This window comes from Phascolarctos cinereus, unplaced genomic scaffold (assembly GCF_003287225.1).
Source record: "Phascolarctos cinereus isolate Bilbo 61053 unplaced genomic scaffold, phaCin_HiC Scaffold_5;HRSCAF=322, whole genome shotgun sequence".
NCBI lineage: Eukaryota > Metazoa > Chordata > Mammalia > Diprotodontia > Phascolarctidae > Phascolarctos > Phascolarctos cinereus.
In genome coordinates, this window is record NW_027555958.1 from 46,777,197 (window position 1) to 46,804,794 (window position 27,598).

At 42.7% G+C, this 27,598-nt stretch overlaps 1 protein-coding gene and 1 long non-coding RNA gene across 9 annotated transcripts in view; one reads left to right on the top strand and one right to left on the bottom strand.

The window, feature by feature from the left end:
• PDE4DIP (phosphodiesterase 4D interacting protein) overlaps positions 1-27,598 on the bottom strand; it is a 279,980-nt gene that overhangs the window by 90,373 nt on the left and 162,009 nt on the right. For 3 of the 8 annotated variants that reach the window (XM_021003403.2, XM_021003385.2, XM_021003377.2), the window contains exons 9-14: positions 5,821-5,952; positions 5,204-5,323; positions 3,981-4,073; positions 3,660-3,872; positions 1,407-1,565; positions 111-224 (exon numbers count right to left, since the gene is read on the bottom strand). In XM_021003403.2, the coding sequence (XP_020859062.2) occupies positions 111-224; positions 1,407-1,565; positions 3,660-3,872; positions 3,981-4,073; positions 5,204-5,323; positions 5,821-5,952 (831 nt within the window). Of the gene's footprint in view, positions 1-110; positions 225-1,406; positions 1,566-3,659; positions 3,873-3,980; positions 4,074-5,203; positions 5,324-5,820; positions 5,953-12,133; positions 14,028-16,964; positions 17,144-24,731; positions 24,983-27,598 lie in introns of those variants that run through there. The other 5 variants (XM_021003368.2, XM_021003349.2, XM_021003393.2 and 2 more) reach the window with 4 other exon arrangements.
• LOC110219767 (uncharacterized) overlaps positions 17,545-27,598 on the top strand; it is a 28,890-nt gene continuing 18,836 nt past the window's right edge. Inside the window, exons 1-2 of the long non-coding RNA XR_002327744.2 lie at positions 17,545-17,883; positions 18,236-18,313. This is a non-coding gene — a long non-coding RNA (uncharacterized LOC110219767). The remainder of the gene's footprint in view (positions 17,884-18,235; positions 18,314-27,598) is intronic.

Genomic DNA, 27,598 nt, shown 5'->3' on the forward strand with positions numbered 1-27,598 from the left:
AGAACATTCTTAATTCTACATCTCCCAATGTAAAGCCCTTATACACAATAGATAGGAAGTTCATTATCATGGCCTTTCTCGTAAGTGGAGCAGAATTATATTTGATTTACCTCTAAAGCAACATCTCTGTCTTGGATGCGATGTCGAAGTTTCTCAAGCATCATTTCATTTGCCTCAAGGCTTTTCTCTGAGTTGTTCTGATATTGCATGAGTTCTCGGTATTCCTAGTGAGACCCAGAAAGAATTTCCCATAGTTATACAATGTCAAAGATAGCACAGTGATTGAGGTTACACAGCAAATCTTCAGCCTTTGCAAGGAGGTGCATTTCAAAGTGGCTTGTCTTTCCTTCTCCCTATTCCTTAGCAATAAAGCCACCAAATCTCTCTGAGGCCCAGAAGCCTAAGGAAGCCGACCTGCTGACAGAAGGATGGGATCACAAAGGCCGGAGCTGTTAAGCCCTCTTACACCTAACTTGGGCCCCACAAGGCCGGAGGGGGTAAACCCAAGAGTGGAACAGAAAGATAATAAGCAGGCATGACGAAAGTGGGATGGCCCTGCATGGTCAGAACCTCCTCTACGGAAGCCAAAAGGAGCACACCCAGGTCCATTTCTCATACTCCTGAACCACCAGTTTGTTTGAGCAGGTCCTGCTGAGCTCCCTGTAGTCCAGAAGAGCTCCTGGGGCCTCTGCTTCCCATGAACCTGAAGTATAAAGTTCCTCGTGTTGCATGGCTTGGGGGATTCTATTCTCAAGGGTGATTTCCACTCTACCCATATTTACCTGGGACTCCCCAATATGGAAACTGAATTTTTTTTTTTATAAAGCCTAGGTAATTTCACTGCTTCAACCTAAGGATACAGATGTGTTACGGAATTTTCCTTTAACTGTTCAATTCCTATAATTATTATATGTATTTGGGAGATGCACTGGGGCATAGTGGCTACAGGGCCGGCCTCTCCCTCAGGTAGACCTGGGTTCTAGTCCTGGCTCTGATGCATCCTGGTCACGTGATCCTGGGCAAGTTACAGAGACTCCCAATGACTGAGGCAACTGCCTACGGTGAGTGTCTGGGTCAAGCTACTCCCTCTCTGTCCCGGGAGAGCTCCCTACAGTTCATTGTCAAGGTAATCATAGATCTGGTGACCAATACTGAGGGCTGTGTAAGTCTTCCTAAGAATTCTCCAGGCCTGTATTCTTGGGTTTCTGCAGACACCTGGGAATCTCAAGGGTGGGACCCACACCTTCTGTTTCACAGATATTATCCCCCCAGGGCCCAATTCAGAGTTCTGGATACAACAAGAACTCTGATCTGGTTGACAATTATCTGTAATCTGAAGTCACCTCGATCAGTAAAAGGAATTTGCAAGTCTCCCACCCAAGGGAACGCCCATTGCACCAGCCCACCTGCAGAAGCTGGTCTTTCTGACGCAGGCTGTAGTTCAGACGCTGAATGCTCTGCTCTTGGGCTTGAGTCTCACGGCACCTCGTGCCCTCCAGCATCTGAAGCTGCTGGTTCTTACTGCGCAAATCTTCCTGGAGTTGCTGCAGGGTACTTCGCAATTCCTGAAATAAAACACACAACCTTTATCAGCAAAATCTTCTGCCTTCACTTCCCTAGTGCAGGTTGGCTGCTTAAAAGGGTAAGCATTCTTTTTTGTTCTTTTTGAAATATTTATCGCCCCATTTTTACATTCATTTTTATAAGATTTTGAGTTCCAAATTTTTCTCCCGTCCTCCCTCCCCTCCCTCCTCTCTCTCTTCCCTAAGACAGCAAGCAATTTGATAAAGGTTATACATTCACAATCATGTTAAACATATTTCCAATTAGTCATGTTGTGAAAGAAGAATCAGAATAAAAGGGGAAAACCACAAGAAAGAAAAAAACAAAAAAAGTAAAAATAGTATGCTTCGATCTGCATTCAGACTTCATAGTTCTTTCTCTGGATGTGGATAGCATTTTCCATCATGAATAAAAGTGTAAGCTTTCAAATGAATAAACACCTATTAAATGTCTTGTATGTGCAGGGCAGTATACTAAGCACCAAAGGAGATGCAAAGGTAATAATAGCATTAGTATTTATTTAGCACCTACTACGTGCATTTAATCCTAACAACCCTGGAGGGAGGGGCTATTATTATTCCCATTTTACAGATGAGGAAATTGAGGTAGACAGAGGTCAAGTGATGGACTCATGGTCCCACAGCTATAAGTGTCTGAGGCTAGATTTGGACTCTGGTCTTCCCGACCCCAAGCCTAACCCTCTATCCACTGCATCACCTACCCCCAAAGAGCTTACAATCAATTAGATGACACAAGATGTACACAAATGACTTTAAATCAAAGCAGTACTATAATGCAAAATGACAGCTGCATAATAAAGATACAGAATATCATGGGAGTTGAGAAGAGGAAGCTGGAAAAAAGGGAGGGAAAGGAAGAGACTGCTTCCAGGGGGAAGTGGCCTTTGAGCTCGTCCCCAAAGGATGGACAGGCTGTCAATAGACAAATATCGGGCAAAACAGCATTCTAGATCTGGCCTCAGACCAGACATGTAACACTCAACAGCTGTGTGACTTTGGGCAAGTCACTTAACCCCAACTGCCTCACAAAAACAAACAAACAAACAAACAAAAAAACCCAGCACTCTAGGCACAGAGGACAGTATGAGGAAGGCACAGAGGTGGGGAAGCACAGGCCATTTAACTTGGCTCAAGTGTAGCCTATAGGAAGAAGATGGCTTTCCTGGCATAAACCCCACTGGATGGAAGCAGCTAAGCAGAGAGCAGGAAGCACCCATCTTGAAACAACGCCAGCAGAAATGATGATATGATGGTGCTAATGATGTCTGAGGTAACAGGGATCTATCTCTTCATTAAGATTCGCTCCTCAGGCAAGGAGGAGGGAAGAAGCGAACCATGCCAGCAAGCTCAAAAACTTATGTTTAGCAACAAAACGTCTCTGTCACCAGTCAAAGCACCTGGTTTTCATGCTCAGAAGCCTGGGGATATTTGGCTACTTTCACTGCCTACTCTCCTAGAGAGCTGCTAAAGACTGTAACTCATTTTTCCTTAGGTCAGACCATCTAAAACTTTAAACAATATTCTCACATAGACTGTTGAAGGATAAAAGCTTTGGTAAGACAGAGTAAGACACCTGATGAAACCTGGTCAAGAAAACAATTTCTTTAAGGAACTAAGGAAAAAGTAAGAAGTCTCCCCAACTCCAAACTCTGGCTTTAACAGACTCTTCAGAGTTGACATTTCTCAATGTCTGGTGACCTCCTTCAGGGCTCAAATAAGTATTTTCCAGACTTAAAGCACAACAGAAATCTTCAAAATGTTCCACCTTCAAAACTTAATTTGGATTAAGATCCTCAAGGAAACAGCTGCAGGCTAGAAGGTGCATTTTGATTTCAAATTAAAATGGGCAGCAGATTCTTAGAGGAGCAGCATGCCAAAGACCCTTTCCAAGCAAGAAGTCCGTCATCTGGTTGGTTCTAGTTACGGAATGTCAAATAAGGGCTTTGCTGAATTACTGAGATAAGGCCAATGGGTCAAAGGTGCTTCTAAAGCATAAGTAAAGCAAACCCTGATGCTAAGAAGTGGAGGTTGAGGGTAAAGTCAATTCCTGCTGCCCCAGATGGATTAATGATTTACCTGATTGTGGGTCTGTGCCGCTTCCGTCTGCTGTTCCAGCCCCTGAGCTGCAGCCTCCATGAATTGAAGGTTCCGCTTGGCATCCTCCAGGAGCCGTTCCTTCCGTCGGGTTGCCCTCTGAAACTTCTGTACCTCCAGCTGGCTGCAGAATAAGGCATTCTGGAGCTCAAGCAGGGCCAGCTGCTGCTGGGCTGGGGACCCGCCTTCTGGGGGCTGAGAAGAGGAAGGAAAGTGTCCAACAATGGGGGCTGAGCCCACAGCTGAGTATAAAACCAAGAAAACGAAAGTGGGGCTGCTAAGCCCTGGACAGCGCCCACTTACCTGCAGTTGTCCGAGCTGGCTTCGGTGCAGCATGTCCCGCAGCTTGGTCATTGTGTCGTTCTGACCTTCGATCACTTGGTATAGCTCTTCAGTCTGAAAGATTATAGAGGAGCAGGCTAAACACGAAGCTCACTGCCTCCCTGACCACAGGTGAACAGTGAACAAATCTATGTCATGCTATCAAAAAAAAATCAGTTTCTACCATCATAGAAGGAAAATATTTTCCTACTTCGATGGAACTGATGAATAGTAAATACCTATGTCACACAGAACTATGGTAAATGTTGAAGGATAAAAGCTTTGGTAAGACAGAAAGCCTGTCCTCATAGAGCTTATAGCCTAGTAAAGGAAATGGCAAATAAACAGTCAGTTACTCAGTCAACTGGCATTTATTAAGTACCTACTGTATGCCAAACACTTCACTAAGGGCTAAATGCCCAAGCCTGCTCTCAGGGAGCCCACAGGCCACTATGGGGAGACAAATGCGAAAGACGATGTACAAACAAGCTATGGACAGGATAAATTGGAAATAATCAACAGAGGGAAAAGACCTAAATTAAGGAGGATTGAGACAGACTTCTACATCTTCCCTGTAAAAGATGGGGTTTTGGCTGGGATTTGAAGAAAGCCAGGGAAGCCCAGAGGAAAAGATGAAGAGGGATGTTATTCCAGGTATGGAGAAAATAGCTCAAGTCTGGAAATGGAGCTTCTTATGTAAGAAACAGCCAGGAGCCCAGTGTCGGTGGATCAAAAAGTACGTGTTGGGAAGTAATACGTAAGAAGACTGGAAAGGTAGGAAGGAGCCAGGTTATGAAGGCCTTCAGAAGCCAAACCGAGCCATACACAGATATCAACAGTACAGAATATCAGATGAGCCTATCAGAGATGCATGATGTGAGGTCTGGGAGTAAGAACGGGAGGGAGTTGTTATTAATTAGGGTGGCTCAAGGAAGACCTGGTGAATGTGGCATTCAGTTGAGTTTTCAATGACAGGAAGGAATTCCAGAGGCAAAGGGGGAGTAAGGAGAGGACGGTGTGAGTAAAAAGCAGAGTACTTGGTGGGTGACAGAATGAGAAAAGGCTGGTTAGGGAGGCTAGTCCCACACTGCAGAATGGCGATTCTGGAACAGCAGCCTGAGCTGTATTCTGTAATGAGCCCCTGAAAAAACACAACCAGATCGATGCCGAAGGAAGTGCTGACCATTCCTCAGGGAACATCTTACCTCACTCTCCCTGTTCTTCAAGGACTGACTGAGGTTCTGAATTGTACAATCCTGCCTCTGTGATGCTTCCTGGGCAGATTTTAGTTCACAGCTCATTTCATTCAGTTTCTCTTGTAGAATCTATACTTGGCAAAGAAGACAGGTTTGATGATCAGGACAAGTCTTTCCATGCCATCTGCCACAAAATCCCTCCTCCCAAATCCCTGGCTGCCACTGAGACTCTAGGAAACACAAACCAGGGCCTAGCCCCCTGTTACTTCTCTATGGATAGCACTCATTAAACCCTTAAGTGAATCAGCAGAAGCAAACGAGAGAAATGGGAGGGTACCTCCCTTCTCTAAAAGGTGGTGAAGAACCCCCCAAGTTTCAGGTTCAATGTTAGTCCTAAGCATACACCTTAATTGTGGACGAACTATAATTCTCATGAGAAATACAGATGAAAACAAAATAATTAGGTCAAGGGAAGCATTCCCTAGAAGAAAAGCTGAACACTATTGGGGGAGATTTTGTGGGAATGCTTGGTAGACCCTGACAAGCATACTTGGGCTTCACAGGTAGCAAACTTTTATTGGCCTTCTGTGACTGACAACCCGAGCTTGCCACAGAGGAAGCCATACCTTGTTGGCAGCTTCTGTTTGCTCAACTTTGTCTTGAAGTTCTGCCAAGTGAGAATCAGGCACACACGGCTGGGTCATGGTGGCCTCATCTGAATTCAGCTCCGGTGGTTGGAGTGGCTCTTCAGCAATATTCTAAAAGAAATGAAACAAGAGCAGTCAATCAAATGCTTAACAAGTGATCTTGACTTTCATTTTTTTAAATTAATTTATTTTGATTTTTCAACAATCACTTCCATAAGCTTTTGAGTTTTAAATTTTTCTCCCCCTGCTTTCCCACCTCCCTCCCCCAGACAGCGCACAATCTGATATAGGCTATATACATACATTCCTATTAAACATATTTTCACATTAGTGATGTTGTAAGTAAGAATTAGAACCAACAGGAAGAACCACCAGAAAGAGGAAACAAAACACAACAGAAGAAAAAAAACAGCAAATAGTATGTTTCGATCTGCATTCAAACTCCATAGTTCTTTCTTTGGATGTAGACAGCATTTTCCAACATAAGGCCTTTGGAGATGTCTTAGATCCTTGTATTGCTGAGAAGGGTTAAGGCTATCAATATTAGTCATCACACAATGTGGCTGTTACTGTTGACTTTCATTTTTCACAAGATACGAGGATCCCTTGCTTGAATAAAAACGGTTCCCTCTCTTCAGTGACACTAATTTGATATTATATTAAATAAAATAGCCTGGTCTGGGGTTTGGAAAAATGGCATTTTTTTAAAAGAAAAGATTTTATGGTGATGGCTAAAAACTAGCCTGTTTCCTTATAGCTGATGAATTCGAAAGTCATTTATGAACAATTCTCGCTCAGAACACTGTCTGGAGCTAGAACAAGGTATTACTATTACCTTCTACCAAGTATATTACTTAAAATGTGCAACTTGAGAGATAAATTTATATTATATGGCCTAAAAAGATAATCAAAGACTACAGGAAGTCTGAAATGTCATGTATTGTGAAGGTCAAAGATAGGGAAAATACAGGAATGCCAAAATACTAATTATCTTATTTATGTTCAAAGGGGTTAAGATATAAATCTTATATGTTTATAATCAATATAATTATATTATGTATAATATATAATCAATATAAAGATTGATTAAAGTTCTCAAAATTCTGGAAAACCTAGAGAAGGGCAAGTCATTCATACTGTTATTCATATGACAGATGATTTAATGGGCATAGAAATCAGAAAACCACAGGAATTAGACATGGAAGTCTGGGGGTTTAATGGGTAATATATTATCAAAAAAAAATCAAGTGATATGCAAATCCAACAATAAGTTAAAAGTACCAGAGTGATCTAAATCCTTTCCTAAAAGGAATTAATGAGCAACTACTTAAATTCTTGATTGAGACCTATGCATCTTTACAGTGCTAATTTGGCTAATGGAGACCCAATAAATATTAGCTGATAGGCATCTTCCAAAGTATCTCATGGACTATCAGCATTCATCCTTCGATATACTAAGTCCGTATTCTGACCTTAAAGGCAACACAAAAACACACTGGGAGAGAAAATCAGAACTAGGGTTCTGAAGTGCCTAATAAGAAATCCACGTTCAATTGTCATCTCTAGGTGGCTCAAAATCTCCTAACTCTGGAAATCAAGCAAAGACCAAGGAATATCACTTTCATTTGCAAATGAGGAAGAGAGAGACAAAAGAGATGGTGACAAGTAACCTGATAAGTTCATGGTAAACTTGGGAATATAAACCCTACCGCCAAATTTCCAGTTTTATCCAGGAACAATTCAAAAAAACCTCTATGTAGACAAATGAGAGTAAACATACTAGTCTTCCCTTAATCTGCTTCAAAACTTTTCTTCTATGTGGCCAGAAAAAAAAGATGTGAAGAGCACTGGTGGGTGTGTAAATAAGAATTTCAACCACAAGCCCACCCTTTGAGAACTTTGGGCTGTGGAAGAAGGACCAAATGCACTTGTTTGATTATTTACAGTAATTATAAACTAACAAGAATAGATTGTAACAATATACATTAAGGAATCACTCGTCTACTGAATTTAACTATTAAAGCTGATTTTGCAAGCTGCTCTGCCACGCAGTTCTCTCCAAAAGACAAGCTTGTGGCTTACAATTCATATTATCCTCAGGATAGAAATGGACTAATTTCAAAAGTCAAGGAATTTCTATTGAAATCTACATATTAAACCCAGCTTATCTGTCCATGAGAATGGACAATTATGCTGAAATAATTCCTCGTTTCTAAAGATCCAGAAACTGGATGTTTTGCCTTTATTTTTAATCCTAAATTAGGTTGGGACATGTAATAGCCTCAGAATCAGGGAGATCTGACTGGGTTTGAGCCCCATCTCTGTCAGACCCTGGTAAAAGTCACTTTAACTTCTCCTCAGTGCCTCTAGCAGCTCCCAAGGTCTAAGCTGCAGAACGGGTGACAGTCTACATCAGCAGTGAGATTTCCTGTTGCAATGATATTCTACTGCAATGAATCATAGGCCTGGTTAAAAAAAAACATCTTACTCTTAAGGTTCCTTCCAGCTAAATCCCTATGTATCAGAAAAAATGTTCCCTGTTTTAGAAAAAATGTTCTTAACCTGAGGCCTGTGAACTTGCATTATTTATTATGTTGATGACTGTATTTCAATATGTTAAGCATCAAATACTTATTACGAGAATGAGATATGAAAGTTTGATCAAATCTGCAATCTGCAATACTTTGGTTCAACATTAACCCAAATTGCTAGATCTGGGTAGCTACTATAATGACATTGGAATGATAATGCAATTTGAAAATGAAATCACTTCACCCAGAGACAGAACCTATAAATACTCCCATGCTTTAGAAAGCAAAACCACTTCTGGGCCTTGCGTCTAGCAAAATGCCAACTCGATTCAAGGCTAAAGCTGTGACATTATTATTGTTACTCAGATTCTTCTAGTCAAAAAGCACTTTGCCTGGCACTGCTTCAGCCCTCAAAATAACAAGGTCCAGACCACACGCTGCTCCAATTTTCAATTCAGGCTGCTAATAAATGGAAGATGAACAACAAAATGGTAGTGGAAGATTAAAGCTCTTGTCCTGGACGGACTGCCCTTTGGACTCTTGTCAGCTTCCAAAGGGTGGCCAGGAACTACGACAGGAACAAGCCAAGTGCTCCAACAAAGGAGAGATTCATTTCAGTCACTACAAGGTTTGCTGCAAAGATCAAAACATCTTGTGCTGTCTGTATCTATCTGAAAAGGGAAAAATGCCAAACGTACCAGAAACCTGAAAGGCTGTTTAGGAAAGAAAGCATATCCCCAGGGCCTTTCTAGTTCAAAACCAGACAATGAAGAGGTCCCCAAATAAAATACAGCTTCATACCAACCTAAAAAAAAAATGCTAACAGCCACAAATTCTTAGGCAAAAACATGGGAAAGAATAGAATCGATTCACATAAAGGAATCAATAAGTAGAAAATAAGGATGATATTTTTCATAGAGAAAATCAGCTATCAGGAGAAAAGTCCCTGAGAGCAGCATTTATTAACACAGAGTGGTAGTCCCTGGGGAAAGGGTGGGATTAAACAAAGGACTCGAAGAAATCTGTTTGCTTAGTCTTTTTCTCCCAAATTCTAAAGCAGGTGTTACCAAAACCAAATTTAGAGGTCTCTACCCATTTAAGGGTTTAAGGGGTCTGACAAGACAAAGAGAAATGCCCCACTCTTTCTCCCTGTTTCTCTCTCTATTCCACTAAGCTCTGGCTCTGGACAAAGCATTCCTTCTAAGGAGTGCTAGTGAAACCAATAATAGGACCAATTTCCAAAACAGATCACTGACAAGTGATTTCATTTAGAAATAATACGGCAAATGTCAGTCATCTTTCTAGAATTTATTTCCCACTATTGCAGATTTTGGAATAATAAGTCAGGCTCTAAAATTCTTCTCTTTCATTTGGTCATGATGTTCTCTCACAAACAATGGGATAAGGGGAGGCATTGTGATACGGTGGTCCAAGCAGAGGTGGGAAATAGAAAACCTGAGCTCCAAGTTCCACCTTGGGGGAATTTATCTGTGCGACTTGGGGAAAATCTGGAACTGATCTTCTCATTTATAAAATGAAGATTTTGGTCTAGGTCACCTCTAATGTCCTTTTCTAATTCTTACATATTCTGATTCAAGTAAGGAGATGCTAGCTAACAGGGAGGTCACATACAATGGCCATGTGGTTCAAACACTGCTTTTCATATCCTGAACCTTTATGAAATATGCACCTGGAGGTGATAAAACGGAGGCACATATTAAAGCATGTCTAGTAGGATCACATTTTATTTTACACAATCCCCCAAAACACCTTCTGTAACTCTGGTTATAGTGAAGGGACTTCAGCCAGAGTAGCAGAGAAGCAAAAGCATAATGCTAAGAATTAGGGGATCTACTTTTCAGTGATGACCCTGAGGTTAATTTTCTAGGAGACGCAGTATCTTCGTTTGTAAAATAAGAGGATTAGACTGGAGGATGGTGCTACCTTGCAGCTCAAAAACGTGAGCAGAGTGGCTGAAAATGAAGACAAAACTCTTCCTGTTGGACCTATGCTTTTCCAGTCATTGTTCTTCTGCCCTAGCTATTAGTGATCTGTGAAGTGAAATATTTCCCCCTTCCGCCTTGCCTAGGCAAATATTACTTGTGCAGAATTGATACGAAAGCACTGAGCATTATTTGTGATGTCTAGCAAAATAAATGGCTTCTTAAATCTCTCTTAGCCTTAGCTCCGTAGTGTAAAATGGGGGAAATCATTATTGAACAGCCTACCTCATAGCTTTGTGAAGTACTACATAAACATGCACCATATGTTATCATTATTATAATTTCCATCTGAAAGCACATAAAAGGAACAAGCATAAAAGGAAAAGATATTGGTCCTGAGCATAATAGCTGACTTTTTTAAGATGCAGAAAAATAAAAAAATAGTAGTCTACCTTGTATTTATTATTTTTTTCAGAGTTTTCACAAATACTCCTTACATATTGTGCATAATATTTAAGTGTACTGAATATATTTTTCTTACTTTTTTCTTATTAGAAGATACTACCCTGGATGCTATTTTGATAGCAGCGAAAATTTTAATTCGAGGGAGCAGTTAGGTGGCCCAGTGGATAGAGCATGGCCCTGAAGTCAGGAGTACCTGAGTTCAAATCCAGCCTCAGACCAAACACTTGACACACTTACTAGCTGTGTGACCCTAGGCAAGTCACTTAACCCCAATTGCCTAAAAAAAAAATTTAATTTAGCATCCCTGAACCCCCTTTTTAAGTTTTCAAGTAATAAAACTCATGTCCTTGCTTATGTTAGTTCATAGCACTCAAATTTCTAAGCATTCACTCTAGGTAACAACGTTTGATTTGTTTCTAAAGTACTGAAGAAAACTACAGGCATCTAGTGTTTATGGTTACCATAGAAACAAAATGGCACCTCTCTAGTGTCTGAGTTCAGAGGAATTAAGACCAATAGCCTCTCTCAAGTCATTAAGTGAAATCAAAACACTAACTGGTGTAATCTTCTTCTCACTAGACAAGTATGTAAACCTAAGCTTGGTGAAAAATATACCCAGAACAGATGCACCTGGGATTGATAGCTGTGAGTGGCTTTCATCTAAATGCTTTAAGTAATATCTCATTTTAATCCCCAAGACCTTTAAAATTAAAAAAAAAAGACTCAAGGGATAAAACAAGCCATCTTCAACAAGAGCCCCCAAATGATCCCATTAATTACAATAAACACAGCAGCTGAACAAAACCATTTTTCTGGTGTAGCACTTTGCTAATTAATGGATTTTCCTCAAACCTTACCATCTGCTGCAATCACTTTGGGAGCACCTGAACACAAAAAGATTGCTGTTCCAGGCTAGTTTGTGAGAAAGAAAAAAAAAACCAGCCCTCTGACTGACAATGAAGAGGATCAATAAAGTTGTGAAGCGCAAAGAGGAAGAGGTAAACAAGAGAGGGGTGGTATCGGAGCATAGACGGCCTGCCTTTTTTAAAGGCAAAATTTACTAAGAATTTAGTGTTGGCTGAATCTTTTTGCTTTAAAATAATTTTTTTTTTGGTCATCTGATGTTGTATGCGGAATCAAAGCAGCAAGTGAACTGATCTACACACCAAAAAGTAGCAAAAAGGAAATATGGGAGCATGAAAGACAAGGGAGGATGGAGTTAGAATACTTTAAAAAACCTTAGAAATGCTGGTTAACTTCGAATATTGACTAATTAGAAGCCATGCTGAAGGTCTGGAGCCTAGCTGTGTAATCTGATAAAACCGAAGTGCCATAGTATTACATATCATCTACCTGGAACCGGAGGGGCAAATAGTCCTCACAGAGATCATCCCACAACTCTTGCAGTTCAGAAATCTCCAGGGAATAGCCCACAGGTGTCTTGGAATGGGGTTTCACAGGCCTGTTGAGGAAACTGGGACTGGTTCCATCTGTCATGAGATGGCCAGGCTTGGCTCCGGGTGGACTGGATTTCACTGGTATAGGAAGCTTGCTCCCCCGGGGGCTCTGGATGGGCTTATAGTCAAAACCTTTAATCATGCTAAGAGCTAGCTCCAGCTTGTGGCCACACGTGTACTGGATCGCCTGATCATCTGAGCAGCAATCACACTTTGGGAGTTCTTTGCTGCCTCTCTCGGGTTCCTCATCCTTCTGTTGTGCAAGGCTGGCCTGTACAGTAGCATCCAAAGATTCCACAGAGGAACCAGGAGTTCCTTCTTCCATGCTTTCCCCATCCGCTGGTACCTTTGTGCTTGATAAGTCTGGAGGCCCAAGCTCTGACAAGGCTGGCTCTTCAGTACATATACTGGTAGACCACCTGGTAGAAGAAGGCCCATAGGAGATGCTTCTGGCTACCTTTCGGGGTACCTTACAAATGGCTTCATAGTCAGAATCGGCAACCCTTAAAGCAGCACAGCCTCTACACCTCCTGGGCCTGTTGGCAGGGCCCTCTGAAGCATGGCAGCTGTGAGCTTCCTGAGTCTGGTCCTCATTTTCTGCCCAGCACTCAAACCCAGAGTACGCAAAGTCTTCCTGGAGCAGTGCAGTGTATCTGACATCGGGTAAACTGGAAATATCCACAGTCCCAATCCCTGCTTTGGCCTCGGTGCTGGGGTCATCATTATTCTTCCTGTACATGCTGGCGATGCAGAATTTGAGGCGGTCCTTCTCAAGCAGCAGCTTTTGTAGGCGCTCGATGGAGAGGGCTTCGATTCTGGCGATGACCGTGTCAAAGCGATAGACCCGGTCCAGCATGAAAGCGCACTTGCTGCAGGCAAACTCGCCCTTGCCATCTCGGGAGACATCCTTGCCCAGGACGTGGGACAGGAGCACCTGGAGGTTGAGCTTGGTGGTGGTGTGGAAAATCCAGCGCCGCTGGTTGCCGCACAGCTCTCGGGCACAAATCCTGCAGATTTCCTTCATTTTCCGTCCTGGCTGTGCCTGGATTACCAGGGATGGGCTGGGATGAGCTGGGGAGGGATGGGAAGGGGATAAGGTGGGGTGAAGATGAGATGGGATGGGCTGGGAGGAGGTCAATCACAGTGGGGGCTCCGCGGCGTGGCTCCGGGGCTCGCTCGCCTGCGCGCCATGCCCCCGTTCACCCGCTTTCCGGCTGGCGCACACCTGTGCCTCTACCTGGGCCCGCCCGCGCGTGCGCGCGCCCCGCTCTGGGTACCACTCGCAGGGAGCGCGCGTCCCCGCCCCTCGCCGACCCGCCGTCAGCCGGCGGGAGCCTCAAGGGGATGCCAAGCGACCGCGGCTCCGGCCTCCTTCTGAACCGACCATCCTGGCTTTGGCCATCCAGCCACGAGCACGGTGTTCTGGCCTCTCTTCCTCTTCCCGCCGCTGCCGCCGCCGGCCCCGCTCAGGGCCGCTGATGCAGCCGCCGCTACTAACGTTCTAGCTCAGAGATTGAGGATCAGATTTCAAGATGGCGCCAGAGGCCCCTGCGCATGCGGGAACCGCAAAGCGCTTCTGGGAGTTGTAGTCCGAGGGGCCGGGGCCGGGACTCTGATCAGGCTAGGGCAAAGAGTCTCCGGGCGTCCCCCGCTCTGCGGGGTGGGCTTCGGCAGCGGGCACGGCGACGGCGAGGGCGATGTGCCTTGCTAGCTCGGGCCTCTGCAAGAAAGGTCCTCAAACCTGCAGGCTGAGTCTCTCGGAGCTGTCAGTCTGGTGGTTGCTACTCCTGCGCAGGGACAAGGGGAGGAGAGAGCAAACTCCCTCCTTCTCTTCTTCCTCCTCCTCCTCCCCCCCAGCCGCGGGGACAGCAAGTGCCACGTACCCCGGTGCGAGCTGGCAGCGCCATCCACCACCTCTCCTCCTCTCCCTCCCTACTCAGCCCGTGCCCGGGCATCATTTCAGACAGTGGGCACATCATGAAACGTGCGCTATGGATGCGAGATCTCTTCAGAGGACGGAGGAATCTCCTCTCACCTCACCGGCTGTAACTTAGTTCAAACTGTCCAGGAAAAAGGGAAGGCGAGGGCATCTCCGGGAGCACGGGAAATAGAGAATAACGTAACCCCGAGGGACAAAATATCCTTGCAAGTGCAAGTGCCTGACAAGGAGGCAGAACACCCCAGAACACACCCATGCAATCAGGAATGCGTTCTGATTGAGTGAGAATGGATCTGGAAGGGCATTAATAACAATGATAATAATAGCATTTATATAGCCTTAAAGAGTACAGGGTATTTTATGTGATCGTCACAAAACCCAGAACGGTCCAACGAACTCAATTTGGTGCACTCAGGTGGACAAATCCTATTTTAACAGAAGAGGACGTGTGGAGGGGAAGACAGATTCTCTTTGGGGGCCATAAGAGAGCCAGATACTCATTATCTAGAGAAGGCCATTAAGTCAGAGCTAGGCCTGGGGAATTTTAGTTAAAGATTAGCTTAGGCACCATTCAGTCTGGATAGTTTTAAATGCATTTCTGATTACCTTTATCCTGGGATTTTTTTTCCTGAATGTTTTTATTCTCTTCCCCCTCCCCCCCAAAAAAAGCCACGGAAAATATAGTTAATAGTCTGTGGCAGAGAGGGGTAAGAAAGGTGAGAGGGAGTTGAATACTAGACCAAGGCTGTGGTAGAAGGGGGAAATGGTAATTTGGAGTTAGGTGTGGCAGATTATAGATTTAGAAAGGGAAGAGGAAAAAAAAAGATCACCAATCCAACCTCATTTTATACATGAGAAAATAGAAGTGACTTGTCCAAGATGATACAAATAGAAAATAGCAGGGGTAGGACCAGAAACCAGGTCTTCTGATTGTAAAGCCAAACTTTTTTTTTTCTGTTTGTACTACATGCCCTGCTTTCTGTGATCTAGAAACTCAAGGAAGCTAAACAGACTCATGCAGTAAGGGAAGTCAGAAGACAATCGCTGGAGTTGAGGGTTCAGAGATGGGAGAAAGGTTTAAAAAAAAAAAAAAAGTAAAGAAATGTGAAAGCCTTGGAGACAAAGATGTGGTCCTCTGGTCCAGTTCCTAGGAGGGGCAGCAAGGAAAAAGGCCTAGGGCTGGATTTTTCACAAATGGAGCAGCCAAGAAAGATGAATCAGGGCTGAGCAGAGTGAGTTTTTTTATTTTTTTATGTTTAGGCAATTGGGATTAAGTGACTTGCCCAGGGTCACACAGCTAGTGTCAAGTGTTTGGTATGAGGCCGGATTTGAACTCAGGTCCTCCTGACTTCAGGACGGCTGCTCTATCCACTGTGCCACCTAACTGCTCCCAGAGTGAGTTTTAAGAAGCATAAAGGGACCCTTTACCAGAGGCCTAGGGCAAGTAGAGAACTGGGGTTTGAATTTGGCCCTGTATAGGGGGAAGGGAACAAACATTTATTAATTGAAAATAATAAACAAATATTAAGCCCCTACTATGTGCCAGGCGTTGTACTGGACACTTCACAGATATTATCTCACTAGCTCTTCACAACAACCCTGTGAGGTAGGTGCTATTATGATCCCCATTTTTGTTCGATTGTTTTACAGTCATATCTGACTCTTTGTGACCCCATTTAGGGTTTTCTTGGCAAGGATTCCTGAGTGGTTTGCCATTTCCTTCTCCAGCTCATTTTAAAGATGAGGAAACTGAGGCAAACAAGGTTAAGTGATTTGCCCAGGGTCCCATAGCTAGTTAAGTGTTGGAGGCAGGATTTGAACTCAGGTCTCCCTGACTCCACTGCACCACCTAGCTGCCACTTCTCCAGGATCTAGTCTGGAAGGTAAAAGTGATAGATAAGAGGACCCTTAAGGTCCCAGTTCAATTTATTAACAGTGGAGATATTAACTGGGTCTGGAGATAGAACAGGGGTTCACATCTGGGGGCTGGTTCATGAACTACCAAGATTTCTGGGGTTCCATTAATTTGGATGAAAAAAATTAATCTTCCCACTAGACTTTGTTATCTTTGTAATCCTGTGTATTTTATCTTCTACATTTAGAAACATTATTCTGAGAAGTGGTTCATAGGCTTTCCCAGATGCCAAGAGGGCCCATGATACACACAAAGTTAAGAACCCTTGAGGCAGAGACTCCAGATTCAAAATGCCGCCTCTGACATTTACTGACTGAGTAAATCACTTAAATTTTCTGGGCCTCAGTTTCCTCTGCTGCAAAATATGGGGCTTGGGCTAGATAGTTCCTTCAGCCTCTAGCTGGCTGACCCTATGTTCAAGAGCAGTATTTGGTTTAACCCCCGTATGTTGGTTCAATTTATTAAACAGTTTTAAGTATCTCTTATGAGCAAGGCACCGTATTTAGTTTGACTGGTTCAGCTCAGATCTAGTTTAATAACTGCACACACTATACAGCACTTTGTTTTATAGGTCATTTTCTTCACAACTCAATGAGAGAGGGAGGGTAACTATTATGATCCCTATTTTATGGAGGATGATCCCAGGAATTAAGTGCCTTGTCTAAAGTCACCCAGCTAGTAAAGGGGCAGAACAAGGTCGTGAGGCCTAGTCTTCAGTTCACTGTTCTTTCCAACCACAGGTTGGGGATACTGCCCCTTGGGGGGCTCTGGAACAATCCAGGGGGGGCATAGTAGCTTTGGGTGTAATTGGGGGGCGTTGAATAAAGGTAAGGGGGCATGGAAGCATGAGGAAAGAAGAGAAGAAAATTTTGAAAAATCATTCTTATATGTTTCCTCTATTGTGTAACAGAGTTAAAATCGTCATAATCACATTATTTTCCAAATAAGCACATAAAATGCAAGTTATAACCGATCAACAGTCAAGTAAGCAGGTCTTAACAAGCGTTGGCAGGGTAGCGTGTCGTGCATTTGTCTGGAAGTCCAGCATGTATCTGTAAAAATATGTTCGTGTAATGATTTATTTACAATATGATACCATACTATATCACATCATCAGAATTTCAATACTGGAGAAAACCCCACAAATTTACAATAAATTTTTTAATTTAAGATGTGTCACTTTTAAAAAATATATATATTTTACATTTTTTTGAAATGATACAAATTTCAAAAAACAAATATTAGAAGGTTAAAGAAAGTAGATTTCGGGGTGGGGGGGGACGTTGAGTAATTTTTTTCTTTTTTTGAAAAGTTGATGGTAGGCCAAATCAGTTTGGGAAGTTTTGAACTAAACTAAAGGAGAAATCCCCTGGTAAGCAGGTCCCCAGTTACACTAGCTATCCCTGAGAAGAAGGTGTTGAGTGCCCCACGTAGCACCCAGTGTGAATGCCTTGCTTCCCAACAAAGAAGACACTTTTATAACTCTGCTGTTCTAAATTTTATGCACCAAGATAGAGTTCTAAGATTCCAAAGTGGGGTTTGAACGCAATTGCAATAAATTGCACCATCTGTTTCCTTAGACCCTCAATCTGGTATGCAAATATTCAAACCAGGGTATCATCATATTCAGCTACAGAAACAGCAAACAAACAGCTAGTAGTTTCGTTTTGGGGGTAAGGTTGGAGAGCTCTCAGGTCTTAAGATACCGGCCCTGCCGCGACTTCCAAACCTCTGCTGCTGTCTCCTGGAACTTCCCTCCAATCTGAGCCTCCTCAAGTCTGTCCTTGCAGAGGTAAGGTCCACCCCCCTCCCCCACAGGGGAATTCCTCCTCTGGCCTCCATTTTGTAGAGGGCCTAGCTTGGCCAGACTGTTCCCTTCCTGACTTTCCAGCCTTCATTCTCCTTTTGATTCCACCCGCTGATTTCCAACTTTCAAAACAAGCCCCCCGGGGAGAGGTGACCTTCACTTCAATACCTACCCCTTTCCCTTTTAGGTGTTGTCTTCCCAAATTAGAATGTAAGCTCCTTGAGGGCAGGGACTGTTTCTTTTTGCTTGATTTTGTATCCCTGGTCTTTCACTTATCCCTGGTAAACAGTAAATGCTAATTAAATACTTGTTTCCTCCCTCTTTTCTTTCCTTCCAGTTACAATACCTTATTTAACTATACACATCATGGTCCTGGTCAAATCGGAACAATTCAATCCAAGGCTGTCAGTATAAGGTATGTTGTAAGGGGGATGCTTTTTCCCGACTCTGAAGTCCTACGAAATACCTAACATAAAATTAAGTAGTCGCACAGTCTCCTGTGATTACATTTGCCAGCCCCCCTCTTGTAGGAGTTTCAAGTCAGGACGTGTTGAACAAGATTCTTCAGAAAGGCAGCTGTTGATCTGTGAAGTAGGGAGTGTGCCCTGATACACCCTGATTGACAGAAGGGATGGAAGGGTGTATGCAGACCTCACCTTAGCCCTGGTGGGTGGGTGGGTGGGTGTGATAAGAGAATAACACCCGGGACCAGACACAGATGGAGGCCACAGCATGGATTTTCAATGGAAATCAGACATGCCTATTTTTTAAAGGGCATTTCACTGGTAACAGTTCCCATCTACCTGGTGCTTTACCACCTACAAACCTCCTTTTTATCACAGTGCCCTGTAAGGTGGGTTATACAAATATTAGCTGATGTTTAGTTGTTTTACCATTGTGTCTGACTCTCTGTGACCCCATCTGGGGTTTTCTTGGCAGAGATACTGGGGTGGTTTGCCATTTCTTTCTCCAGCTCATTTTACATAAGAGGAAACTGAGGCAAACAGGGATAAGTGACTTGCCCAGGATCACACAGCTAGTAAGTGCCTGAGGCTGGCTTTGAACCCAGGAAGATGAGTCTTCTATGTTGTTGGTAGGAGCAAAGTATTTATGTTATAGAAAGGCCTCTGCCTTTACAGTTGGCAAATCCTCAAGCTTGCCAACCCTTACCTCAGGAGGGGAGTCACCAAACATTAGGCTGATATAAGGATTTGTGATTTCATCAGAGCAGGGAACTCCCTCCACCTACAGATTTATGACTGAGATAACACTTAGAGAATTCCTTGAACCTCACAGAGTTTTTAAGTGACTTCTCCAGGGTCAGAGAGCTAGTGTCCAGGAATCTGAACCAGACCATAAGGCCAGAGCACTATACCACTGCTTCTATAGTGATAACCTAGAGATAGATAAAGCATAATGTTCCCAGAAGGGGAACATTTGAAAGGGTCGGTCAGTCAAGCATTTATTAAGCCCCTACTATATTCCAGGCACTGCTCTAGGCTCTGGGAATACAAATACAAAAAAGACAGTCTCTTCCCTTTCTAAGGGTTGAACCTATATATTGTCTTAAAGCACTACATACATGTTGGCTATTATTATGTTGTAAAACTGATGAAGTAAATTGGACTTATTTTACAATCATTAAAAATTTGGAGGATAATAAAGCATAGCAAATATATATATATATATATATATATATGTGTGTGTGTGTGTGTGTGTGTGTGTGTGTGTGTGTGTGTGTGTTTGTGTGTGTGTGTATATATGTGCAAGTGACCTAATTAGCAAATTAAGATCCTCATGATTCTTCCTGTTATCATATTAGCTAGATTTTTTAACCTAAAAATGATGTCTAATTTAAAACTAAAGTTAGATATACTGTTAGGGAGATACTAAAGGACTTATTTATTATTTAGATAATTCATAATAAAATGACTGATACTAATGATTATCTCAGGTATACAATGAAGGGAAACTAGATTGACAGGTAGAGTTGACATAAGGTAAAAGTAAAATAATTAAACATAATAATAGTCAAGTCAACAAGCATTTATATGTCTTATTTGTATAGTACTTTACAGTTTACAAAGAGTTTTCTCACATATCATCTCATTAGAACCTAGCAACAAACTTGTAAGGTATTATTATCCCAGATAACTAGCAATTCTGAACCTAGGGCAAATTCTCTTGGAGAGGTAGAGAGATGCTGTAATATTCGAAGCTCACCCTTGGAAGAAGTTGTACCAGCTGTACTGGGGAATATCTTACCTGATAGCTTCTGTATGCCTCCATAAGGATGTGGAGGATTATGGCACAGGGCAGGCAGAATACCACTTATGGCAGTGCCAACAAAGATGTGTATCCCCTGGATGTCAGTTACCCTCTTGCACCGTGGAATAAAGCCCTAGTGGTCCCAGTTGGGTTACATCTCTGTTTCAGATGAGGAAACTATTTAGAAAGGTTCGATGGTCTGCCAGTGTCATGTAGATGGTAAATAGTAGAGTTAGGTCTTCTGATACAAAGTTCCATGGGTTGTGAAGAAATTACTTATAAAACAAAGTGCTGTATAATGTGTGCAGTTATTAAACTAGATCTGAGCTGCACCAGTCAAATTAAGTATAGTGTCTTGCTCATAAAAGGTACTTAAACAAAACTGTTTAATGAATTGAACCAATATACAGGGATTAAATCAAATACCACTCTTGAACATAGGGTCAGATAGCTAGAGGCTGAAGGAACTATCTAGCCCAAGCCCCATATTTTGCAGCAGAGGAAACTGAGGCCCAGAAAGTTTAAGTAATTTATTCAAATACAGTCAGTAAATGTCAGAGGTGGCATTTTGAATCTGGAGTCTCTGTCTTAGGGGTTCTTAACTTTGTGTGTATCATGGAACCTCTTGGCATCTGGTAAAGCCTATGAACCACTTCTCAGAATAATGTTTCTAACTGTACAAAACAAAATATACAGGATTACAAAGTTAACAAAGTCTAGTGGAAAGATTAATTTTTTTTTCATCCAAATTCATGGACCCCTGAAATCTTGGTAGTTCATGGACCAGCCCCCAGATGTGAACCCCTGTTCCATCTCCAGAGCCAGTTAATGTCTCCACTATTAATAAGTAATAAGTTGCCACTGGGACCTTAAGGGTCCCCTTATCTATCACCTTCATCTTACAGACTGAATCCCTGAGACTTTAAGGTTTATAAAATCTTTACAAACATCTCATTTTATCTTTCCAACAAGCCTGTGTGAAGGTAGGTACTATTAGTATCCCTATTTTATAGATGAGGAAACTGAGGCAGACAAAAGTTAAGCAACTTGCCCACGGTCACACAGCTAATAAGTATCTGAGGTCAGATCTGAACAAGTAGACAAACTTTTCAAAACAAGAAATTATAGACTCAGAGACAGACTGTTCTCAGGACATGAAGGGGAAGGAAGTCAAAATGATTTCGAGGTATTTAAACTAGGTAATGGATAGTGGGTCTTACCACCAGCAGAAGTGTGGTAATTCGAAGGGAAGACAGTGTATGGGGAGGAAGTATAAAATTGTATTTTGAGATATGTGTAATTTAAAAACAGTGGAGTGGTCCAGCATACAATTGAAAATGGGGGGGGGGGGGCAGCTAGATGGTGCAGAGGATAAAGCTCCAGCCTTGGAGTCAGGAGGACCTGAGTTCAAATGCAGCCTCAGACACTTGACACTTACTAGCTGTGTGATCCTGGGCAAATCACTTAACCCCGATTGTCTCACCAAAAACAAACAAACAAACAAAAAAAGAAAATATGGGAGAGCTGAAAAAGGCCAGTGTCAGAGACCACAGGCCCTTGTCACTGGCACAGCCCTCAGAGAGAGGCACGGTCTTGACCAGATGGGTCAGGTATGAGAGCTGGAAGCTGAGCCTGGCAGCTGTTAAGCTCTTCACTGACCTTAGCCCTGGTAATTTTATTTCTCGGGGTGTCTACTCTAACTGACCCTGTAGCTCCAGATAGATATGACCTTAGAAGTATGCCTGGACTCCATTTTCCCAAGGCAATATCAGCATGAGCAGTGGTGTGTTGGTAAATATTTAACAACTGGCTCTTTGGAGGGTTAAAAGTGCACGTGACACACTTTTAATTTTAATTTGTATTAACTTTTTTCTCCATCAGTTTCTGCAGTGTAGATAATCAATAAAACAATAAATCAAGCCCAGATTTATAGCATCTGTTGCTTGCCATGGCATATACACTCACACTGCAAATTTAACAGCGGGCTCCACCTGGTTCAAGCTGGCATACCGCTATGCATGAGATGTACCAACTAGTTTTGCCATTGATTCTATTGACAATTCCCACTGATACTCTGGCATGGTGGTAGAAAAGTAGGATTCTCTGATCTCACTGTGGTTTTGTCAACATGCTGAAGCAAAGATCATTCCTCCATTTCTTGCACATAGATCATAGAGCTCTTAATTTGTCCTCGAGATAATAGGGTTGGGCCAGTTATTAAATTACCAGCAGTTTTATGATAGTGGAGCCTGAGCTAAATACCTTGCAAATCTGAAATCATCACCCCCAGGTGAAGCCCCCTGCATCTAGCCTTTGCAAAGGTTTTTTTTCCCCCCTCTCTGTTTCTTATACTGCTTTTTGTTCCAGGTGCCTGCTTGCTGCTGACAGGGTTAGGATGTAGCTTTGGGAGAGACCCACCTAGCAGTAATAACCTGAATCATGTGAGTGGAGGAGATCCCTGAGGAAGGAAGTGGATGACGATAGGGAGAGCATGATAGGGAGAGTGGAAAGGGATATTCACAGTGAAGGTCAGAGTAGGAAGAGTACCCAGGGGAGGAAACTGAGAAACAGGAAGGCAAGAGGGAACTAGGAAGAATAGAGGCAGAGAAGGCAAGGAAGGAGAGCTCTAATTAATGGGCTGTTAATAGCATCATGTGCTTTGGAGAAATTAAAGAGGATGAGGCCATTGCACCTGACACAATTTAGGTCATTAATAGCCAACTATAAAGAATATGTTCTTTTCAAAGGAATCTTCAGTTTTTCATTAATGAATCTTGGTTAATTAATTTTTAATTTTTCATCATTCCAGTCTCTTATCTACAGATAGAAAAGGGATAAGAGAGTAACCATTCACATGTACAGAGGTAGATGACCTGAGTTCAAGTCCCAATTGCACCATTTTTTATTTGCAGAACCTTAACTAGCAAAGGGCCAGAAGGACTTTGCCTGAAGGTGTTGACACATGCAGGGAGAGGGTGCTTTATGCATCCAAAGTGTTCTTGTTTCCTCTGATCCCTGTGAAGTCAGTAGTATATAAGTATTATTATCCCCATTTTACAGATGAGGAGAAGCTCAGAAACTGGCTGGGAGGAGGGGAGAGAAGTCACACAACCCGAGAAGTCATGCCAGGCAAGGGGAGGTGGTCCAACCCTCACCTTTGAGGGATCTGGAGAAGGTGAAGGAGGATCCCTTCAAGAGGGATGTCATAGAGATGGGTGATGGGACTTGAGGAGTGAATGAAGCCCAGGATAGTTATTCCAGCAAAAAGTCAAGAGGCAAAGTGTCAGGAAAGGGGTCACCATGGAAAGGAACCCTGTCAACACCCTGGAGACAAGGCCTTTGGGGGCCTGCTGTAGGTATATCTGCAAATAGTAAGTAGATAGCTGGGACTTGAACTTGGGCCTTTCCTTGACCTAGGCACCATTTGTCTCTAGCATTATGTGAGTCTGTACACTTGGAAGTATTCACCTGGGCGCAAGACTCTACCTTTGTTTCCTCTCTTCTTCACCTCCTCCTCCCTCCCACATTCATTCAAGGAAGCAACAAGTCCTGTCAATTCTGCTTTCACAGTTTCTTGTCTATCCCTTCCTTTTCATCCTAATGGGACTCCCTACTTCACTCCTCCAACCCTTCAATCCACCCTGTATGTACATCGCTGCCAGGCCAATCTACCTGAATCACACTGCCCTACTCAAAAGTCTTCAATAAGCTCCCCAGTACCTCTGTGATTAGGGCAGCTGGGTTGCACAATGGATAGGGCTCCAGGCGTGGAGTTAGGAAGACCTGAGTTCAAATCTGGCCTCAGACACTTACTAGCTGTGTGATCTTGGGCAAGTCACTCAACTGGTTCTGTTTGCCTCAATTTCCTCATCTTTAAAATGAGCCGGAAAGAGAAGTGGCAAACCCCTCCAGTATCTTTGCCAAGAAAATTTCAAATGGGGTCACAAAGAGCTGGACACAACTGAATAACAACCAAAAAAAAACCCCTCTAGGATAAAAACTAAACTCCTTACTTTATAATCTGGCCTTAACCTAGCTTTTTAGTTCTATTTCTAACTAGTCACCTACAGAAACCCTCTGATCCAGAGTCTACTCATTATCCCAGAAGATACTTTATATATAACTCTGGATTTTTGCATAAACTGTGTTCCTTGTCTGGAATGCCCCCCACCTTTTCTTTGTTACTCACCAAAATCCTACTCATTCTTTAAATCCCAACCTGTTCTGTGAATTCTTTGCTGTCACCCCAGCCCACTGTGATCACTGTCTGTGCCCCTCTTTTGGTACTAAAAATATGTTTCCTCATACTGTTAGTTATCTTTTTATCTGTCTCCCCGACTACCAATCAATCAACAAGCATTTATTAAACACCTACTATATTCCAAACATAGGTCTATGAAGAAAAAAAAAGTCCCTACCCTCAAGGGAGGGCATTCTCTTACATTAGGAGCTTACATTCTGTTGGAGGAGACAATATATACACATTCAAGTATGCACCAAATGGACACAAATAAATTTAAAGTGGGTAGGGAAATGACATGGTCAGACCTGTACTTTAAGATTACCTCTTTGGCATCTGGGTGGAGGATGGACCTGCAAGGGGAGACAAGCACAGGACATAGCCCAGGACCTCTAACACAGTAGCAGGTGTCTTGCCAAGATCTGATGAAGCTGGAGATAAATATCTTATGCCTTTTAACTGGGTGGAAGGGCTGGTTATGAAGTTTCAGCATTCTTCTGTGTCAACTGATAATAGCTGTCATTGACATGTGTCTAGGACACATGGCTGCTGGATGAGGATCTGTAAATTGAAACTCTGCTTGCATGTTTAATAGGTGTCCACTCCAGTAGGAGATTGCGCAAAGCCGCTCTGAGAAATCTCCTTATATGTGGGTGTCCTGGAGCTGCCTGGGGTGATTAATTCCTGTGACGTGTTCAGTCTCTGCATTGAGCATGTGGAATGTTTTTGACTTAAGGCTCCATGTCAGATCTCTCCATGGCAACTCAGGAATGTAGGCTATTTTGAGAAATAGCATGTTTTGTTCCATAGGCAGCACTGTTTATATCCGAGCCCAGGCTAGGCCTAAACAAAGTGTCATGAGTGATGACTGCTTTGTAAGTCAGAAATGATGCTGCTTGGCTAATATTCTGCTTCTGCTGATCTCACCGTGCATTTTAATTATTTTTCATTTCTTCAGTGAAAGCCCCTATTAATGTATCTGGCTTATGAGTGCATCTCTTGCTATAAAAATTACGAAACACAGAGACCGAAAAGAACAAAGAGGCTGACTCAATGTCCCTTTCCCCTGTTTTGCACCTTCCCTGTCTGTCTGGTTTCATGAATAAGCTTCATGGAGATGAGGCATTTCACTGCTTTGGAAGAGGAGGTAACAAAAATCAGCTTAACAATCTGCAAATATATCCCGCGACTTTGTAGCTCTACTTTGGAGGAACAAGAAGTCCTATATCAAGATATTATTATCAGGCCACTTGGCACCCAAACTAGAGACTTTGTAGGTTGATACAGGACAAGAGCTGTATCCATTTGTATCTTATGAAAGTGGAGGTGAGGCTGGGATTCTTAAAATCTAGCCAATAGCTCACTAATGTTCAGACTCCTTAAGAGTCTGCCCAATATGACAGATGTTCTAATAAACTTTGTCTTTGGCTGGAAAAAAAAAACTAAACTGGAGGTGAGGAGCATAGAAGCCAAGAACATGAGGCAGGCAGGTGCTCCTAAATACAAAAGGGACCCTTATAGAATTTGGAAGTGAACCTTCTGCCTGGGCACATTCTAATCCAAACTGATGTGTTTTGGCTTGAACAAAAGTAACTGGCTAAGAAGTAGTGGGGGTTGGGAGGTGGCAACAAGGTGGGAAATTGGGGGTGACATCATTCCTTCAATGTACTTGCCTTATACAATTCTAGCTTCTTCCTGCAGGAGCTATAGGATCTCCTTGTTTCTAGCAACCCAGCTGCCAATTAATGGTGGAGGTCCTTTGGAAGCAAGAAAGTCCAGGTCTGGCTTTAATGGGGTGGATAAGCCTGAACTTGAGAATGTGTTTTATGAAGATTCCTCCCCTGTGCAAACAGGGAGATGTGTGTTCCAGAATTGTAGGAGAGTAGTAACAGGCACACTTTCAGTGATGACCGCGTAAATATTTAATTCAGTTTCAAAAGTGATGTCATCTAAACCAGGGATGTCTAAACAAATAGAAATATATCCCTGCAGGCTGCATATTGATTTAGGAAACCACAAATTCACATTATCGATGTTGTGTTGTAGTTTTATTTATTTTGTCAAACATTTCCCAATTACCTTTTAATCTGGTTCTGACCCATACCGGGGAATTTTGCCTTCAGCATGGAGTTTGATACTTCTGATCTATACAGCTCAATCTATTCATTTATGTCTTGTGCTCAATATGCTATATTCCACGTATCAGTGTATTTCTAGATACAATATATATTAGACTTCAGAGGATAGAGAACTAGCTTCAGAGTGAGGAAGACTGACCCATTCTGGCCATGTGATACTGGACAAATTGTTTTCACAAAATAGGGTTTTCCTATGTGAAAAGACCTAGAGAGAAATCATACTTGCGATTTTGGTCTTTTCAGCAACACTTCTTAACTGAGTGACTCAGGTGAAACTCACCTTCAAGACAGAATGAGGATGGTAGGGATAGTAGTGCTTCTCAAGTTTTTTGTTCCACAGCCCTAGTCCCAGTTCTCACTGTACTATCTCCAGCTAACTTTATGAATATGCTGAGCCTCCCTTCTAAATAAGCAGCACAGATGAGAACTAAAAACCCCAGTAACTTCCCCAATTGTTAATGAGCAGCCTCCTTTCACTGACCTCATAGACAGCTCACAGTTCACACAATTGAATGTTCCTGCAAGTTGTTTTAAACTGAGTGTGAATAATTTTTCCCAAGATGCTATAGTAGAGAAAATGTTTTCAATCTACTGTCTCGCTTTTATCTCCTCAGGATGGGCTGTTGTTAGGGAAGGTAAATTAAAAATCACTCACACGCCTCCCTTTGGCTCTAGTATCCACTGTGTATACAAATGATGGGGCATGGCATGGAATGTATCCAGTGGAGGAACATGCTTTCATGGGATTCTTGGGGGATCACGAAGGTTTTAATTACCTGCTTGAATTATATTTATTATTGAATTTCTTTATATCGAGTTATATTTATTATCATTGAATTTTACACACACACACACACACACACACACACACACAAACACACACTTTGGAAAAGACGCCACATAACTCCTCTACCGAAAATGACCGTGGGTGGGGAGTGAGTCTCCTCTAGTCACAGAAACAAAGGGGAAAATCAGGAAAGGAGGGAAGGGGATGGGAGAAGAGCTTTTCATTCTCCTTGCTTCAGAAGGGTCTCTCTCTGATGTCAAGTTCTTC